General features: G+C 38.0%; 2 protein-coding genes across 6 annotated transcripts; one reads left to right on the top strand and one right to left on the bottom strand.

The window, feature by feature from the left end:
* Positions 1 to 648: 648 nt before the first annotated feature.
* Positions 649 to 5,879, top strand: LOC17877001 (probable histone-arginine methyltransferase 1.4). Of its 5 annotated transcripts, XM_023785459.1 has the most exons (16): positions 1,357 to 1,455; positions 2,329 to 2,420; positions 2,619 to 2,687; positions 2,782 to 2,884; positions 3,139 to 3,282; positions 3,445 to 3,548; positions 3,658 to 3,756; positions 3,842 to 3,911; positions 4,087 to 4,183; positions 4,259 to 4,313; positions 4,436 to 4,519; positions 4,604 to 4,681; positions 4,844 to 4,947; positions 5,062 to 5,234; positions 5,317 to 5,453; positions 5,652 to 5,879. In XM_023785459.1, exons 5-16 carry the CDS (start codon positions 3,216 to 3,218, stop codon positions 5,721 to 5,723), a joined length of 1,140 nt encoding a protein of 379 aa, XP_023641227.1. In that variant the 5' UTR covers positions 1,357 to 1,455; positions 2,329 to 2,420; positions 2,619 to 2,687; positions 2,782 to 2,884; positions 3,139 to 3,215; the 3' UTR covers positions 5,724 to 5,879. The 5 variants fall into 5 exon arrangements, with proteins under 5 accessions (XP_006280207.1, XP_023641231.1, XP_023641234.1 ...); XM_006280145.2 differs by having other exon boundaries at positions 649 to 2,420; XM_023785463.1 differs by lacking the exon at positions 2,329 to 2,420 and having other exon boundaries at positions 1,346 to 1,455.
* A 1,716-nt stretch (positions 5,880 to 7,595) lies between these two features.
* LOC17877184 (isoleucine--tRNA ligase, chloroplastic/mitochondrial) lies at positions 7,596 to 15,200 on the bottom strand. The gene is made up of 22 exons (XM_006279860.2): positions 14,942 to 15,200; positions 14,196 to 14,394; positions 13,956 to 14,110; positions 13,778 to 13,879; positions 13,635 to 13,704; positions 13,411 to 13,523; positions 13,186 to 13,254; positions 12,966 to 13,073; positions 12,527 to 12,671; positions 12,082 to 12,313; positions 11,701 to 11,987; positions 11,475 to 11,611; positions 11,122 to 11,269; positions 10,900 to 11,031; positions 10,678 to 10,806; positions 10,430 to 10,557; positions 10,170 to 10,334; positions 9,929 to 10,054; positions 9,440 to 9,513; positions 9,080 to 9,329; positions 8,565 to 8,744; positions 7,596 to 7,997 (listed from the first exon to the last, which is right to left on the bottom strand). Exons 1-22 carry the CDS (start codon positions 15,020 to 15,022, stop codon positions 7,755 to 7,757), a joined length of 3,273 nt encoding a protein of 1,090 aa, XP_006279922.1. The 5' UTR covers positions 15,023 to 15,200; the 3' UTR covers positions 7,596 to 7,754.
* Positions 15,201 to 15,823: the final 623 nt, after the last annotated feature.

Raw genomic sequence — 15,823 nt, forward strand, 5'->3', positions numbered from 1 at the left:
ATGTTTTCTTCTGTATAAATTAGTCTTAGGCGAAAAAACCAAACCGAAAACCATATTAGAAAAACTGAAACCGAATCATATTTTGACTAAAAACCGAATGGATCTTATATTAAAGATCTTAAACTAAACTGTACCAAACAGAGTTCGAGGCAAAATCAAATGGATATTCGAAATATCCAAAATACAATTATATACACCTAAAAAATATCAGTTATTTTAGATTTTTTTTAAAAACAAAACTAATTTTTTTTGAAAATATAAAAATATCCGAATAATCACACCGAAAACCCAAAAAATTCAATATATCCAAATATCCATATCGAAGCCAAACCAAAAATATCTAAAAATATTCAAAAATGCCGAACATATCCGATAAAATACTTGAAATATCACAAAAAATCCAAAAAATTTGGTTAGAACCGGAAAAAAAATACCAAAAATAATTATATTTTAGATCGATTTCTTGTTCAAGGTCCGAAAATGAACCAAAACCAAACCGTTTTTTTCTTCCAAAAATATCATTTGGATAATAGTTTTGATATCCGAATGTTAGAAAATCCGAATCGAATACCCGAATCCGAGAACTGAGTAAAAATCATATTTAAACAAACCCCAACAATATTCCATTTATATATCTGACAAAATAACTCAAGTGTTCAACTTAGATAATTTAGGGCACCAAGGAATTTAGCAAATAAAAACGAGTTTGAAACACGATTGAAAGAGCTCCGAGAGAGAAAAAAAAAAGCAAAGGGTAGCCGCTGGTTCTTCTCCTCTCCGGTGAAGGCGCGTCAGCGCCAGATCTGTGAGGGGAGAGTTGATAAAAGTTTCTCTTTTGGTTCTACAAGTTTAGTGAGTCCATTGGTGTTTATTGGTGTGGTGTTTGTGTTTAGAGGTTTTCCTTAGATTTGGATTTCTCAGATCTGATTTGGTCGGTATCTCCTCGCATAGCGGCTTCCTTTGCGTCGTTGGTCAGCTGTGTCTCTGGCATCGGCGCCTTTCTTTGCGTCGTTGGCCAGCTTTGTGTCTGGCATCGGTGGCTTTCATAGCGTTGTTGGTCAGCTTTTCCTCCAACATCGACGGCTTCTCTAGCGTTTTTGGCCGGCTCTTTCTCCGACATCGGCGTCTTTCATAGTGTCTTTGGTTGGCTTTTTAGGTTGTCTTTCAGGGTCGTATAAATCTCTCTGTTTTAGTGTAGGTCAGTTTAGGCTATGGTTCTACGGGTAATCTGAAACTGTGGTATGACTGTCTTACTTCCATGTCCCTTGTTGTTAGGCTGAGGTCATAGTTTGCTAGCTCTTTGGTTTTCGTTCTCTTGCTGCTCTTGATGATGTTCATTGTTGAGCTTTATTTGATCTCTTCGGTTCGATTGTGTGCTTCTCTTCTCGGAGTTTAGTGTTTCCCGGTTTGAGGTTTTGTTTCACTCCTCGTTTCTACTCTCAAGACCTGATCGAGGTATGCTCTGTTCATGGCTTTTATCGAGGCAATAACATGTCGTGTTTACAACATCGCCATTCCAAAAGATTTATGGGAATTGTTCTTTGTGTTCCTTGCCTTTCTTGTCGGATATGAAGTCTAGGTTTAATTTCTTTGTGAGGTACCCTGGCTGCATAATAGGAGGTCTCGTTAACTGCAAGATAGACGCAAGTTGTCCTTTGTGGCTAGCTTTGCTCACATTGGTATGGGTGATAATTTGGGCAAGTTCTTTTTTTTTGAGCTCTTAGTTTAACTCTTTGACTTTAGATTATTGTCTGTTTACATTCTCTCGATGAATTAAATGTTTGTAATCTAACAACGTAATCTGAATCCTTTTATGAATTATTCATGTGACCAAAAAAAAATTAGGGTACCCAACATTCATAAATGGAACTGAATTAACACTTAACACCAACCAGAATTATCATCAGAATCGCAAAAGTCAAAAATTAGTGGAGAGTAATTTTACATTAGCTTCATCCGACCAATGAACACATGCCACGTCATATAAAAATCCAAAAAATCCAATGAAGAAGAGATTAAAAAAGTGCTTTAAAATTACAGAATCACCACTCTTCGTATCCCTTTCCCCTCACAAAAACACTTCCTTTGGCTTTGGCCGCTCTTTTTCTTGCTCTTCTCTCTTCTCTCTTCTCGTCGGAGCTCGCGAAAGCTCTCCTCAGAAATCAAAAACCCTAAAAGCTCTCTTTTTGATTCTTCAATACATAAGCACATACTGTATCTATACATATATACATTCGTTGTGTATTCTCGAAACAATGGAGTTCACTTTGGCTTCCGTCACTGATCTCACTTCCCCTGACTCATCTCTTTCGTCTTCGTCCGTCGTAGCTTCGTTTTCGTGCGATGGTGAAGTCAAGGAACTCCGATTTCAGGAATCTGAATCGGCCCATGGTTTCAGTTTTGATCTTAGTTCGACTCAGGTTTGTTCTCGATTTGCTTTTCTTCCTCTTCAAGAATCTATTTCAATCTCGTTTCTGTGGTTGATTAAGTAGCAAAGGAAACGTTTTTATGTTTTAGTTTGGATAATCGAATTATAAGTGTGCTAGGTTTGCGTAATTGGAGACAGATTCTGAGAAAGTGTACTCATTTGTATTGTATTTTCATATTATGTTGCTTAGTTGTTCAAGTTGGGGCCGCTTCAGTTCGTTTTTGTATCTGATAGTTCGATTTCTTCGGCTAAGGAGGAGGTATGTGAGAAAATATCTTTTGTTCAGTTGCTTCTGATTGGTATTAGTAATTGGTGTGTATCTGATTTTTCTCCTTTTGATGTGTTTTAACCAGAAGTCATTCTCTCGAGGAGTTGTGATAAAATTTAGAGATGACAAGGAAAGCAAGGAGTTTTGTGATTCGTTTGAGGAATGGACAAAGGATGCTGTTAAGCAAGGTGACTATCTCAAATTGTTTTCTTGTTGGTTCTTGAAAAATAGGTTTTCAGATGTATTTGACCTTACAAGTAATGTGTATGTGTTTGCTCTTCATTAATTTAGTTTACAAAGGTTTCCTCTTATCGTATCTTAAAGGAATTGGTTATCTGTTAGTGGTATCGTTCACCAAAGCCCCTTGTCATTGATGACAATGCATTCATGACTGTTGTTCGTACTCATTCTTTGATGTCTTCCTGTTCTTTTTTGTTTCTAGGATCAACCTTGCCGAATGGAACAGTCTCAGTTAATAAAAGCAAGTTTGATGATAAGATAGAGGCTGCTTCAGCCAAAATGTATTTCCATTATTATGGACAGCTTTTACATCAGCAAAACATGCTACAGGATTACGTGAGGACAGGTAAGATCTTTGCCTTTTTTGCATCTGTTACTTCAGAGATTTGTTTTCGACTATTTTTTATTGGTTTGGGAGGACATCCATCAGAAGATAATATATATTTAATTTCTCTGCATTGCTATTTGACCCATGATAGCTCTTTATATGTCATGTTACTGTCTTCAGGTACATATCATGCTGCAGTCATGGAGAATCGTTCAGATTTTGCTGGTCGTGTTGTTGTAGATGTGGGTGCTGGAAGTGGCATTTTGTCATTGTTTGCGGCACTGGTATGGAAAAATTTAATAAACTTTGGGCTAAAAAGGTATTAGATTTACTATAGATCTGGAAAAAAAATTGTTTTCCTTACAGACGTCCATTATTTTCCCCTTAATTTAGGCTGGGGCCAAGCATGTGTATGCTGTGGAAGCATCAGAAATGGCTGAATATGCCCGTAAGCTGATTGCTGGAAACCCATTGCTTGCTGAAAGGATCACAGTTAAGACCTGTAGTCCAGTTTTGTTAGTAAATTTTTCCACATATATCCATTTTTCTGATGTTCTTTGTGTTGGCACAAGTGTAGGTCATCAAGGGAAAGATTGAGGATATTGAGTTGCCTGAGAAGGCTGATGTTTTGATCTCTGAACCAATGGGTATGTGTTTCATAGAAGGATTCTTTCCACGTGCTCTTTATGAAAATAAGAATCTTTTAGAAGGCAAATTTTGGTCTGTGAGAAAATAAGTGGAGAAACATCAATACACTGATTTAAAGTTGTAGTGATCCGTTTGAAAGCACATGTCTTATATATAAAATATGTGTGCCTGTAGGCACCCTATTGGTCAATGAGAGGATGTTGGAGACATATGTTATTGCTAGGGACCGATTTCTGTCGCCAGGCGGAAAAATGTTCCCAACAGTTGGAAGGTAAAATTGATCTTCGATAGTTTGACTTTTCTATCTCATACACGTCTTCTTTTTCATGTAATTTTGTCACTGTAGGATCCATATGGCACCTTTCGCCGATGAATTCTTATTTGTTGAAATGGCAAATAAGGTATGTAATGCACATCTGATCAGGAAATATATCTAAGATTGCTTATGACATCTAAAGGAATGGTTGAATTTAATATGTGATGGTTAAAGCTTTCAGTAATTAGGTTTTCTACCTCTATGCAGGCTTTGTTTTGGCAGCAACAGAACTATTATGGAGTTGATTTGACACCTCTCTACGTGTCAGCCCACCAGGGTTATTTTTCCCAGGTATATAGATTTAGACCAGTGAATCGACAGTTAAGTTTTGCTTGTCTCACCTTTACAATTTTACCATTTCACTGATTTTTGTAGCCCGTTGTTGATGCATTTGATCCAAGATTATTGGTGGCTCCCTCGATGTCTCATGTGATAGATTTCACTAAAATGACGGTATAACTATTTTCTATGTGAGATTCAGTTCCACAGTGTTTCTTAACATTGAGGACATTTTTCTGTCATACTATTCACATCAATAGAATATCTATGTGCATTCTTCCGTGTTTGGTGAATGACATGATCCAAACTTATCTAGCCTTCAATTCATTTTCACAGGAAGAACAATTTTACGAGATTGATATCCCGTTAAAGTTCACAGCTTCATTGTGTACCAGAGTGCATGGACTTGCGTGCTGGTTTGACGTTCTCTTTGATGGGAGGTATGAATCCATAACAATATATATATGTTTTCATCATATACTTCAGATTAATATTCTTCTTTTATTAACATCAAAGTTATTCAATACAAACTTTATTTGCTCTCTGTCCAACAGCACTGTTCAAAGATGGTTCACAACGGCTCCTGGTGCACCAACAACCCATTGGTACCAAATAAGATGTGTTCTCTCGCAGCCTCTTCATGTCATGGCAGGGCAAGAGCTCACTGGTAGACTTCATTTGGTTGCCCACAGTGCTCAAAGTTACACAATCAATTTAACACTCTCAGGTCAATTTTGCTTTCTTACATCTATTCTTATGAATCATATCATCTCCTTTCGACTTCAGTTTCTGATTGGCTTTGTAAACAGCTAAAATGTGGGGACCCGGTGCCAATCAAGGTGGAATACTACAGACATCATCGTGCAAACTCGATCTGAAGGAGCCCTATTATCGAATGTCTCAGCCGCAAGTATACCCTACACAGGAACCACAAGCTCAGCCGGAGGTAAGCATTTGTTATCGTCTTGATTAAACAATTAAGTTATGATCACTGTTTTTTATAATCATATGGTGCTTCATCATACGCAGTAGTGATATACCATCAGACATAATTATAGCACGAATCTTTTGAGTATTGCATCTATGCAAAAGTATAGTCTCAGCTTTACAAATTATAACATGTGTTTACATTTTCTTGGTGTAGGACATACATACACAGGGTGATGACTTGGACGAAGTAGAGTTACTACAACATAACGTAAACGCTCAGCTCTAGAACTAGAACTAGAAGAACTAGAACAAAGATTCTTGTAGCAACACTGGAACCTTTCTGTTGCTCCCATCCGTGTTTTTATACTGTGTTTGGTTTTTTATGTTAGACCCGTAATTTTCAGACATTAAATCTTGCATATTGATGTCTGGTTCGACTCTATTTAAACTATGTAGTTTGATCCTCTCTTAAGAGGACACCCAAATGAATCACTCTGTTTTGGGGTGCATAGCCAGGTTAATTGAGTTTCTTGCTGAGCTCTCCGGGCTGCGTATCAGTTTGGAGAAATCCACTTTGTTTCTGGCAGGTGTTGCGAGTACAGTCCGGGCTAATATTTTTCGCCGCTTCCCTTTTGAATTGGGAACTTTACCGGTTCGATATTTGGGTCTACCGTTGCTTACCAAGCGTCTGTCTTTATCTGACTGTCTTCCTCTGCTTGAAAAGATCAGATCACGCATCAGTTCTTGGAAAAACTGCTTCCTCTCTTATGCTGGTAGGCTGCAACTCCTAAGCTCAGTGATTTTCAGTTTGACTAACTTCTGGATCTCTGCATTCCGTCTACCGAGTGCTTGTATCAAAGAAATAGGAGCTATATGCTCAGCTTTCCTTTGGTCTGGGCCTGAGTTAAGCTCTAAAAAGGCAAAGGTGGCTTGGCGAGATGTGTGTCGACCCAAAGAAGAGGGTTGTTTAGGCCTGAAGTCTGTTGTCGAGGCCAACAAAGTAAGTTGTTTCAAACTCATTTGGCCTCTTATTTCAGCAAATTCTCTTTGGGTTGATTGGGTCCAACGTGAGTTACTTCAGAATGAATATTTTTGGTCGGTTCCAAATACTACAACTTTGGGTTCTTGGATGTGGAGGAAACTGCTTAAATATCGATCTCAAGCCAAGGAGTTTTGTCGTATGGACGTGCGCAGCAGACTTACTACCTCTTTCTGGTTTGACAACTGGTGCTCCCTTGGCATTTTACATGACTCGCTAGGCGATAGGGGCTTTATAGACTTTGGGATCACCTGTTCTGCAACTATCGTTGATGCTCTTCGACACCGTCGTCGACATCACCGTGTTGGGCTTTTAAATCAGATTGAAGATGAGTTGGACAAGTTCCATAATGGGTTACGTGCGGCTCCCGACGTGGCTCTATGGCCTAGTATAGGTGACAAGTTCAGGCCACATTTCTCGACAAAAGATACTTGGCTTCAGATTCGCAACAATGGTTTAACAATTTAATGGGCTAAAGGGATTTGGTTTTCAAACTCAACCCCGAAGTACTCTTTTATCTCTTGGCTGTCGACTCTAAACCGCCTAACTAAAGGGGATCGGATGGGCGCTTGGAATTCAGGGATCTCATCCGGTTGTGCTCTCTGCAATGATCCGTGGAAAACCCGTGACCACTTATTCTTCTCCTGTCCCTACTCTTCACAAGTATGGCATGATCTCACATCTCGCCTATTGCAAGCTCAGTACACTCCTCATTTCTGGGATGTCGTCTCTCTCATCTCAGGGACTCAACTTGCCCCAACTGTTCGATATGTCACAAGGTATGCTTTTCAGACTACAATTCACTCGCTTTGGCGGGAAAGAAACAGCAGACGCCACGGAGAAAGTCCTCAGCCTACGGACCAGCTCATTAAACTCATTGATCGACACATCCGAAACCGTTGCAGCTCACTCCAAGGGGACGTCTTCAGCTCATGGTTGACATCGAGATACTAATCTCTCAGCCTATTTTCTAAAAGCTAGATTTATAAATCATTTTCTAAGTCTAAAGTTGCATATATTGTAAGAACAAAGTTTTTTTGGGTTGAATTAAATTTTACATTCATTCAAAAAAAAAAAAAAAAACTATGCTCATGTCATGCCTAAAGATTCCTTAAAAAATAGATGAGTAATTTGGAGTTGTTATTCAATCCGCAGTTGGGCCTAGGTAATTCATGACAACTGTAATTTATTGATTTTACTGAAACAAAAATTAATCGGAGAATGTGAATACAGTGCAATGGACAAAGAAACTTATAAAGTATAAGAGCAATTTCAAGCTCAGCTGATTGCGGCTGCAACTGCAGGCTTGGGAGGATTAGCAACAATGACATTGAAGCATCGTCCACAGAGAGTTGGATGGTCAGAGAATGACCCGACCTGGCCAGAGTAATTCCAGCACCTCTCGCACTTGGACCCCTCAGCTCGTGACACACCAATCCACACTTTGTTCTCTCCATCCACATACTCTCCTGTGTGCTGCACACTGCTTACTATCTCATTCATTGATGACAATACCTCAACCTGTATACACATCCACAACAGTTTCATGGCTATAGTCTCATGGAATGCACTCACTATGATCGAATCGCAATTGTAATAAAAAAAAAAATAGTGTATATAATAATGACTTCAGATGAATCATAATTATAAAAGTATAACAAAATGCACAACATGGTGGAACCTTTTGATCAATATGTGTATTCATTCATACGTATCTCTTAGGCATTTAGAGGGTTTCGAGAATTTCTTCCATAGATCTAATCCCTACTGTGTTTACTGCTATAAAAGTAGTCTTCCTTTTATCTTATAAACATTCAGCGTTTCTCTTTTTATCCTGATACTAAATCTAGAATACATAACAAAATCTGAGGAGAAAGAACCAGATCCTATTTACACTAAAATGTCTTACTTAGCTGTTCTGTAATGAATCTTAATGAGTGACTATAATTTTCAACTGAGCCTACTTGTAGTTCGACGACCTGAACCTTACACAGAAAGCCCCAGTATGTTGATGGCCGAAATGGTTTTAATTTATATTGATCTATGACTGGAATATGAATTTTGCACATTAGTAGATCTAGTGCTTACTTGTGATGTTATGAATATGCGTTGCAGAGTGTCAGCCTCGTTCTTTGCTTCACTCATCTCTAGTAATTTTGTAGCCATGCCTGCATCTGCAGTATGCAGATACACCTTTGCTTCTAAACTGGAACCAATCATTTTCTCATTACGTGCGAGCTCCAGCACTTTGTTCACCTCGGTCCTCAACTGTTAAACAAACACCATAAACATTTTTCAGATCCTCACTACATATAACGTGCATCAAGTCAATGTCGTCTTGAGAAAGAATAGGCCAGTAAAGAAAGATTAAACGAAAATGTTCTTCCAGAGAACTTTCGATAATGCAATATCATAAGATTTGATTACACTATCAACTTGACATAACATCAAGTTGAATATTCTGATATTGTGTAACATTTCATTGACTTCATCTCCACTAAGTAGCTAAGGAACTCTATTACTTTAATTGTAAGTTGAGTAGAGAGTAAAGATGGGGAAAATTGCTGAGCATATCTGCTATACTTGCAGGAGAGTTTTGATACCTCGAGAAGCCTTTGCCAGAAGAGGACATCTTCAGCAGGAAATGAAAGCCATTGTTCATTCAATGTAGGCCATTTAAGTTCGAAGACAAATTTTGCTGCAGAGCCATCTTTATTTCTGTACTCAAATGGAAGATTCTGCCAGACATCTTCTGCTAGGTGAGGTACTATGGGAGCAATCACTCTCAATATGGATAAAAGATGTGTTGAAAGAACTGTTTGACAGCTTCTTCTGGTAAAACTTGAAGTCCCCCTGAGAAAAAGATATTTGGTTCAGATTACCTTGAATACCACAGACTTATTAAGGAAAGGTCTACATAGGTTGCAGCAAATATCAACCTAAAAAGAAGATGATAAACTTACCCAGTATACAGTCTATCTTTAGCTATATCGAAGTAGAAATTTGACAGATCAACAATTGTGAATCGTTGTATGATCTGAAATAAAGAGAGCTCATTTAGTAACATAGATGATCTAGAACATGAAATTCAGCCTCCTGAGGTTCAGCCGTCCATTGCAAATACATCAACATCACCCTCACCTCAATGGATATGAATTGCTGAATTGAAATTTTATTAGATATGTTTAAACTTCTAATCGATAAAATAACTCTTGTAAGGGTAATCTATGTCAGGATTTTTTCTGTGACAGGCACAGGAATACATACACGACTTATGTAGACCATATAGTGGTTTACCCTGTTTTTCAGCTAATGTGGCCTCTCTCCAATATCAAATTTAAGAAAATAAAATAAATTGACACAGTCAGAAAACGTGACACATCTAAAGAGACTACTTTGCTTGTACTGACTATTTTTCAACTATCACAAAATTAGATGGAGAGGTTTGATACCTGGAAGATTTTAAAGAACTGGTAGTTCTCATAACATTCTTGTATGTTCTTTACAACATTCTCAAGCTGAAAGAGAGCATGCTGATCAATGATAGGTAAATCCTGGTATGGAACAGCATTATCAACCTACAAACCGCCACAACTTAATTAAAAGATTTTCACCAACCTTAGGATATAAAACAGAGGCAAGATATCTTGATAAGTGGGGAAAGAGGAGTCTATGTAAAGCTTAGAAACCTACTCTCCAATCATGAAGATTGCCCAAGAGATAACGTAATGTTCCCCTCAATTTCCTATATATATCAGACATTTGACGAAGAATCTGAGGACCAATCAGTACATCCCCTGTGTAATCTACACTAGAAACCCAAAGACGCATAACATCAGCTCCATAAGCAGGTGCATCCTGGCATAAAAAGACAAACCCTTGTCAGGAAACAGATTGGTTCGATAACGAAGATGTTTTAAACAGTAGTATTGGTTGTTATATAAATGACGAACCTTTAAATTTTTCCCCCCTTCGATAACCATACGTGGGTCCACTACGTTACCTAGAGACTTGCTCATTTTCATACCCTTCTCATCCAATACAAATCCATGTGTTATAACAGCAGAATAAGGGGCTTTTCCTATACAAATATGCAAAATGTGAAGGAAAAAAAAATGAAAAGCCACTTTACGCCAAGAAAGTTAAAATATGTAGAATAATCTCAATTTATAAGCCAATCATCGTGGTGTGCAATTATCACCTTGTGTTGCAATGCTTGTTAACAAAGAACTCTGGAACCATCCACGATGCTGATCTGTACCTTCTAGATACACATCTGCAGGGTATCTAAGAGCCTCACGTTTCCCCAGTACACCAGCCCAAGAAGATCCTGACATACGGATGAAAAAGAAAGTGATGTAAATAGTTGTTGATTGCTTTGAGCGACGATCTGATTTTAGTTAGCTTTCTTTTATTATAGTACCTGAGTCAAACCAGACGTCCATTGTATCCGTCCCCTTTTCATAATCAGCTGCTTTATCACGATAATTCTCAGGAAGTAGGTCTTCCACTGACATATACCACCATGCGTCACTACCCTTTTGGGAAATTATAGCTGCCAGACAAGGTTATCAAATAAGGTTACAGAAAACATAGCCAGTAAATAATAACCAATAAAAAGACCATACTGTCTTATAGGCCTTACATATAACATGGTTAATAGTCTCTTCATTCATGAGGGGTTCTTTTGTCTTAACATGATAAAAGGCCGGAATAGGGACACCCCATGTCCTTTGTCTTGAGATGCACCAATCAGATCGACTGGAAGTCATGGCAGATATTCTATTTACTGCCTGAATGAAAAATTGCCAAACAATACAAGGAAGATGCTGAGTCAAGCAGTATGATATTAGAAATATTCCACAGCAAGGTGGATCAGATCATGTGGTTCACGTGCTGTGAGTCACCTTTCACAGTTAACATCCACACATGGTACATTTAAACTGTGTACTCAAGAAACAAATTTCAACTTGTAAACTCAGTATGTATTCCACTAACCTGATGTGGTATCCATTTTACATTGTTGATTGCATCCATGGTCGCCGTGCGAAACCCCTCAACCGATGCAAACCACTGCTCAGTCGCTCTAAATATTGTGGGTTTCTTAGTTCGCCAATCATATGGGTATTTATGAGCTGCATGACAAAGAAGGAAATAAACCATGAGACTCTGAAGCAAATTTTTCCTCAAATGGTTCCTCAGAAAGCATCTGATTCAAACTCACCATAAGATTCTTCCATGATAAGAGACATATTCTCATCCAGGTAACTGACAACAGCAATATTCCCTTCTCCAAGGACAGAGAGCCCACTAAACTGTCCAGCTTCATCAGTGAACTTTCCTTCATCATCTACCGGAGAGACAAGAGGCAGCCCATACTTCAGACCGGTTGCGTAATCCTCCTGACCATGTCCAGGGGCAGTGTGGACCAACCCTGTTCCTGATTCCGTAGTTATGTAATCACCCCCTATAACGACTGGACAGTCCCTGCTGTCAATTGGATGTGTGTACCTACAACCATGATGACACACCATAAATTAGGGATTCAATTTATAGCATCATATGCAAAACTGAATTTCTTTTATTCTCCAACTTAAAATGTAACCTGCAGTTTTCAAGATCTGAACCAAGGAATGATTTACTAATGATAAGCTTCACACCCCATTTCGCTTCTAATGCTGGGACAAGGTCAGTCGCTACAATCACGAACAGCTTTTGTTGATTCTTTAGAACTTTCCCAGGCATTTTCTTTCTATTGCCTGTCCCAGCAGGTTCATCTTCTAACAATGACTGCACTTCCACAACAGAGTACTGAAGCTTTGCATTCACCGCGACAGCTGAAAGTTAAACAAGAAGGAAAGGAAGAAGAGTCACGAAATGTGCTTATATAGCAGTCAAATATAGAAAAGCAGGAAAAAGGTACTTATCAATTTGAAAGCTGAGGGAAACATATACAGATTTGGAGAAGAAATGTGAGAAAGAACGGATACAATGTAAACTAGGATGCAATATGACAGCTGCGAGAAACAGATACTAATATAATGCCTCACCAGCATTGGCTGGCATAGTCCACGGTGTAGTTGTCCATACTGCCAAGCATATATTAGGGATAAACTCATCTAAAAAGCTTGTTTTCGCTCCGCCAACCAATTTGAAAATAGCATATATGCTTTTGGAAATATGACCTTCCGGATACTACACATAACAGCAGATACAGGTCAGACTGGTATCAGATAACAAGGTAAAGTGTGGAATCATCAAAACATTATTTCATGAAAGATGCATGCATTATGACAGGAATAGAATACTACAAAACCAGCGTTCATTAAGGTTATATACAGAATTACTCTAGGTCTAATGGAAACAGATCACATTATGGTTAAATGTCAACAGCAGTATGGTATAGCAGACTTAAATATTGCTCTGAGCTGGCCATAATATTATTATTACTCTTAGGTTATTTGAGAAGGAAAGGGAATTTAAATATACCTCTAGTTCAGCTTCTGCAAGAGCAGTCCGAGATGAAGGGCTCCAGTGAACTGGCTTCCTACCTCTATAGATGTACCCTTGCAGCGCCATCTGGCCAAATACTTCAACCTACAATAAACGAAAAAAAGATATGTTGACTTTATCAGGCTTTGAAGAACTTTACTAATAATCATCTCCTACATGGATATTTAATCCAGTACATGGGAGGTTAGACCATTACCTGGGCTGCTTCATATTCCGGATCAAGAGTTAGATAAGGATTGTTCCAGTCTGCCCATACTCCAAACCGCTGTAAACACCAAGTATTATACCATATGTGCTAAATGTCAAAGGAATACCGAACAATATTTTTCATAGTGTTATAATGTCCTAAGAGATCTAAATTCATAATGACTGATGCATTCAAAACAAGAACTTATATATGAAAACAAAGCTTGATAGCCACCTTAAATGATTCCATTTGTGTTTTGACTGTTGCTTTTGCAAATTTTGCAGCCTTTGCCCTTAATTTTAATGGTGTAAGTTCCTTTCTCACTTCCTGATCCAGGGACTGCAGAACTGAAATATTTTATGGTTTCAGGCAAGTAACTAACTGGAACATTAAAAAAGCAGAGTTACTTTCTGTTTCTATTGATTCGAAGGTCCATATCCTATTAGGCAAGCACTTGCCTTTCAACTCAATCGGAAGGCCATGGCAATCCCACCCAGGAACGTACTGAACTTTATAATTTTGGAGCAGCTGCATGAAACAGATAGTTGATAAGAAGCCATACGGAGAGTAAATCGTTGACCAAGTAAAGATTTGAGAATACCTTATAGCGATTAATAATATCCTTCAGTATCTTGTTGAGAGCATGACCCATATGCAGATCTCCATTGGCATAAGGAGGGCCATCATGAAGAATGAAACTTCCCTGAAATTCCAACTACACTCTCAGACACCACTTTCTCAAAGAAAAGTTGATATATGAAAAATCTTGAGAATCTCACTCCATTGTTATTATCAGAAACTCTCTTGAAGACCTGGTGCTCTTCCCACAACTTCTGAAGTTCAGGTTCTCTTGTCAAAGAATTAGCTCTCATACCAAAACCTGTCTTTGGCAAATCAACTGTGTGCTTGTACTTTCCATCTTCTTGCTTCTCCCCTAACCAAACACAACAGTAAATGAGTGTCGCAATTGCATAACAGAAAAACAGTATTAGGAAAAGTACAAGTTGTGAGATGCAAACCTTCAGATGCTTTCTTTGCTGCCATAACAGGCCCACGAGACCTTCGCTTTGATGAATGACCAAACTCATTGTTTGGTTCAGTTGAATACCGTGAAACATATATGAAAGAAAAAGCCTTGACAGAAGACCTTCGCTTGGCAAGAAAAGAATCCAACGACGTGTTTCTCCTTAAATTAGAACAACTTCTACCTGACAATACCTGAACGGGGACAAACCACATCTCAAAAACTATTTCCACGCAAATTTTCAGCAAGACACAAGAACAAATGATATAGATGAAGTAGTTTTTCCAAGCAAGTTCCTTAGACAACACAATTTTCTATGAAAGAACAGAGCCTAAAACAGACTTAGTTTGGTTAATAGGGCTCTAAGCATTACAGAGGGCATATAGTGAGATGCACAGAAAGTGAGAAATCAAGTAAACTACTGGCAATGGATAAAAGTCAACCCAGAACCCTCTGAAATTTTATCGAACAACTGGTGTGCAATACTAAAACCTTATGAACACAAACAAACAACGGAAAAGGGCACAACTTTAACGATACCCACATACGGAAATTGCCATTGCATTGATAAGTAAGAACCAATTCGGAGACAAATGTGTTATAGAAAATCGAATTTGAAAGGAAGGTTATCTTTTTGAAAAAGAAAAGGAAAGGAAGGTTATCAGTTATCACTTTATCAGTATTCAAAAAACAAAATAGAGCAAACGAATTTCAAAGTATCCATTTTTCACATTCACGTACTCTGTAAGATGAAGATTGAACCATCGCCATGGTAGCAGCTTCCCTGGGATTTCCCGCAAAGGATTTGAAGAAAGATGTCATCTTTCTTTACTTTTTCTCTTTGCTGCTTCTTCTATCTCTCAGAGCTCATTTTGACGAAACAAGAGTAACAAAGAAAGACTAACGTCGCCAAACGAAGGAAGGAAGCTTATGTGTGTATATATGTATGTGTCAATGTGTGTGTGGATAACTGAAACTCTGAAACTAAAACCAAACCTCAGAACTCTTCTCTTCAGTTTTTTGGGTTTTATGACTTTATCCGTTTAAATCCCTAAAATCTCTTCTTTTTTCTTTTAATACCAAAAAGAAAAACTTTTTTACAATCTCATAATTTTTTTTAACATCTAATTAAATTCTTTAATACCATGATTTACAATGTCATTAAGGGCATCCTCGCTGCAATGTCACGAGGATGGTCTAAGAAACTTCGAAAGAAAATTATTACATAAGCATAAATATGTGCCATATACCGAAGATGACATTTCTAAAACCAGCTCCATTGGTGGTACTAATTAGGTTGCTTTACATTTTTGTGGGCCAAATTTAAATAAAAAGTGTTGTAAAGAGCCCAGTATATAAAGAAGCGTTTATTCACGGAAGCAACCATTAAGCAACGCTATGTGTTTTTATATGGTTGGTTAATAAGTAAAAAAAAAAAACTTTTTTTCTTTTCCAATTTCTTTCTTTTTAAAATCTCTTTCTTCTCTCCGGATTTTAATTTTGAACATCTTACATGTGATACTCTAGTGGAGATGATCTAAGTAGTGAATTTGACTATGTTTTCTTAAAGCCTAACTCCAACGGATTCTTTAAACCGTTATTTTCCTCGTTGGTAATCAATAT

The sequence above is a fragment of the Capsella rubella genome, unplaced genomic scaffold (genome assembly GCF_000375325.1).
Source record: "Capsella rubella cultivar Monte Gargano unplaced genomic scaffold, Caprub1_0 scaffold_8, whole genome shotgun sequence".
In the NCBI taxonomy this organism is placed as follows: Eukaryota; Viridiplantae; Streptophyta; class Magnoliopsida; order Brassicales; family Brassicaceae; genus Capsella; species Capsella rubella.

Excerpts from the sequence above, each read along its gene's own strand:
- LOC17877184 (XM_006279860.2), bottom strand. The coding sequence starts at position 15,022 with ATGACATCTTTCTTCAAATCCTTTGCGGGAAATCCCAGGGAAGCTGCT. Across the intron at positions 14,111-14,195 it reads AGCAAAGAAAGCATCTGAAG|GGGAGAAGCAAGAAGATGGA; the intron begins GTTTGCATCTCA and ends GTGTTTGGTTAG. Across the intron at positions 8,745-9,079 it reads TCTGGCAAAGGCTTCTCGAG|TTGAGGACCGAGGTGAACAA; the intron begins GTATCAAAACTC and ends TTTGTTTAACAG.
- LOC17877001 (XM_006280145.2), top strand. The coding sequence starts at position 2,004 with ATGAAGAAGAGATTAAAAAAGTGCTTTAAAATTACAGAATCACCACTC. Across the intron at positions 3,549-3,657 it reads TGTCATTGTTTGCGGCACTG|GCTGGGGCCAAGCATGTGTA; the intron begins GTATGGAAAAAT and ends CCCTTAATTTAG. Across the intron at positions 3,912-4,086 it reads TTTGATCTCTGAACCAATGG|GCACCCTATTGGTCAATGAG; the intron begins GTATGTGTTTCA and ends GTGTGCCTGTAG.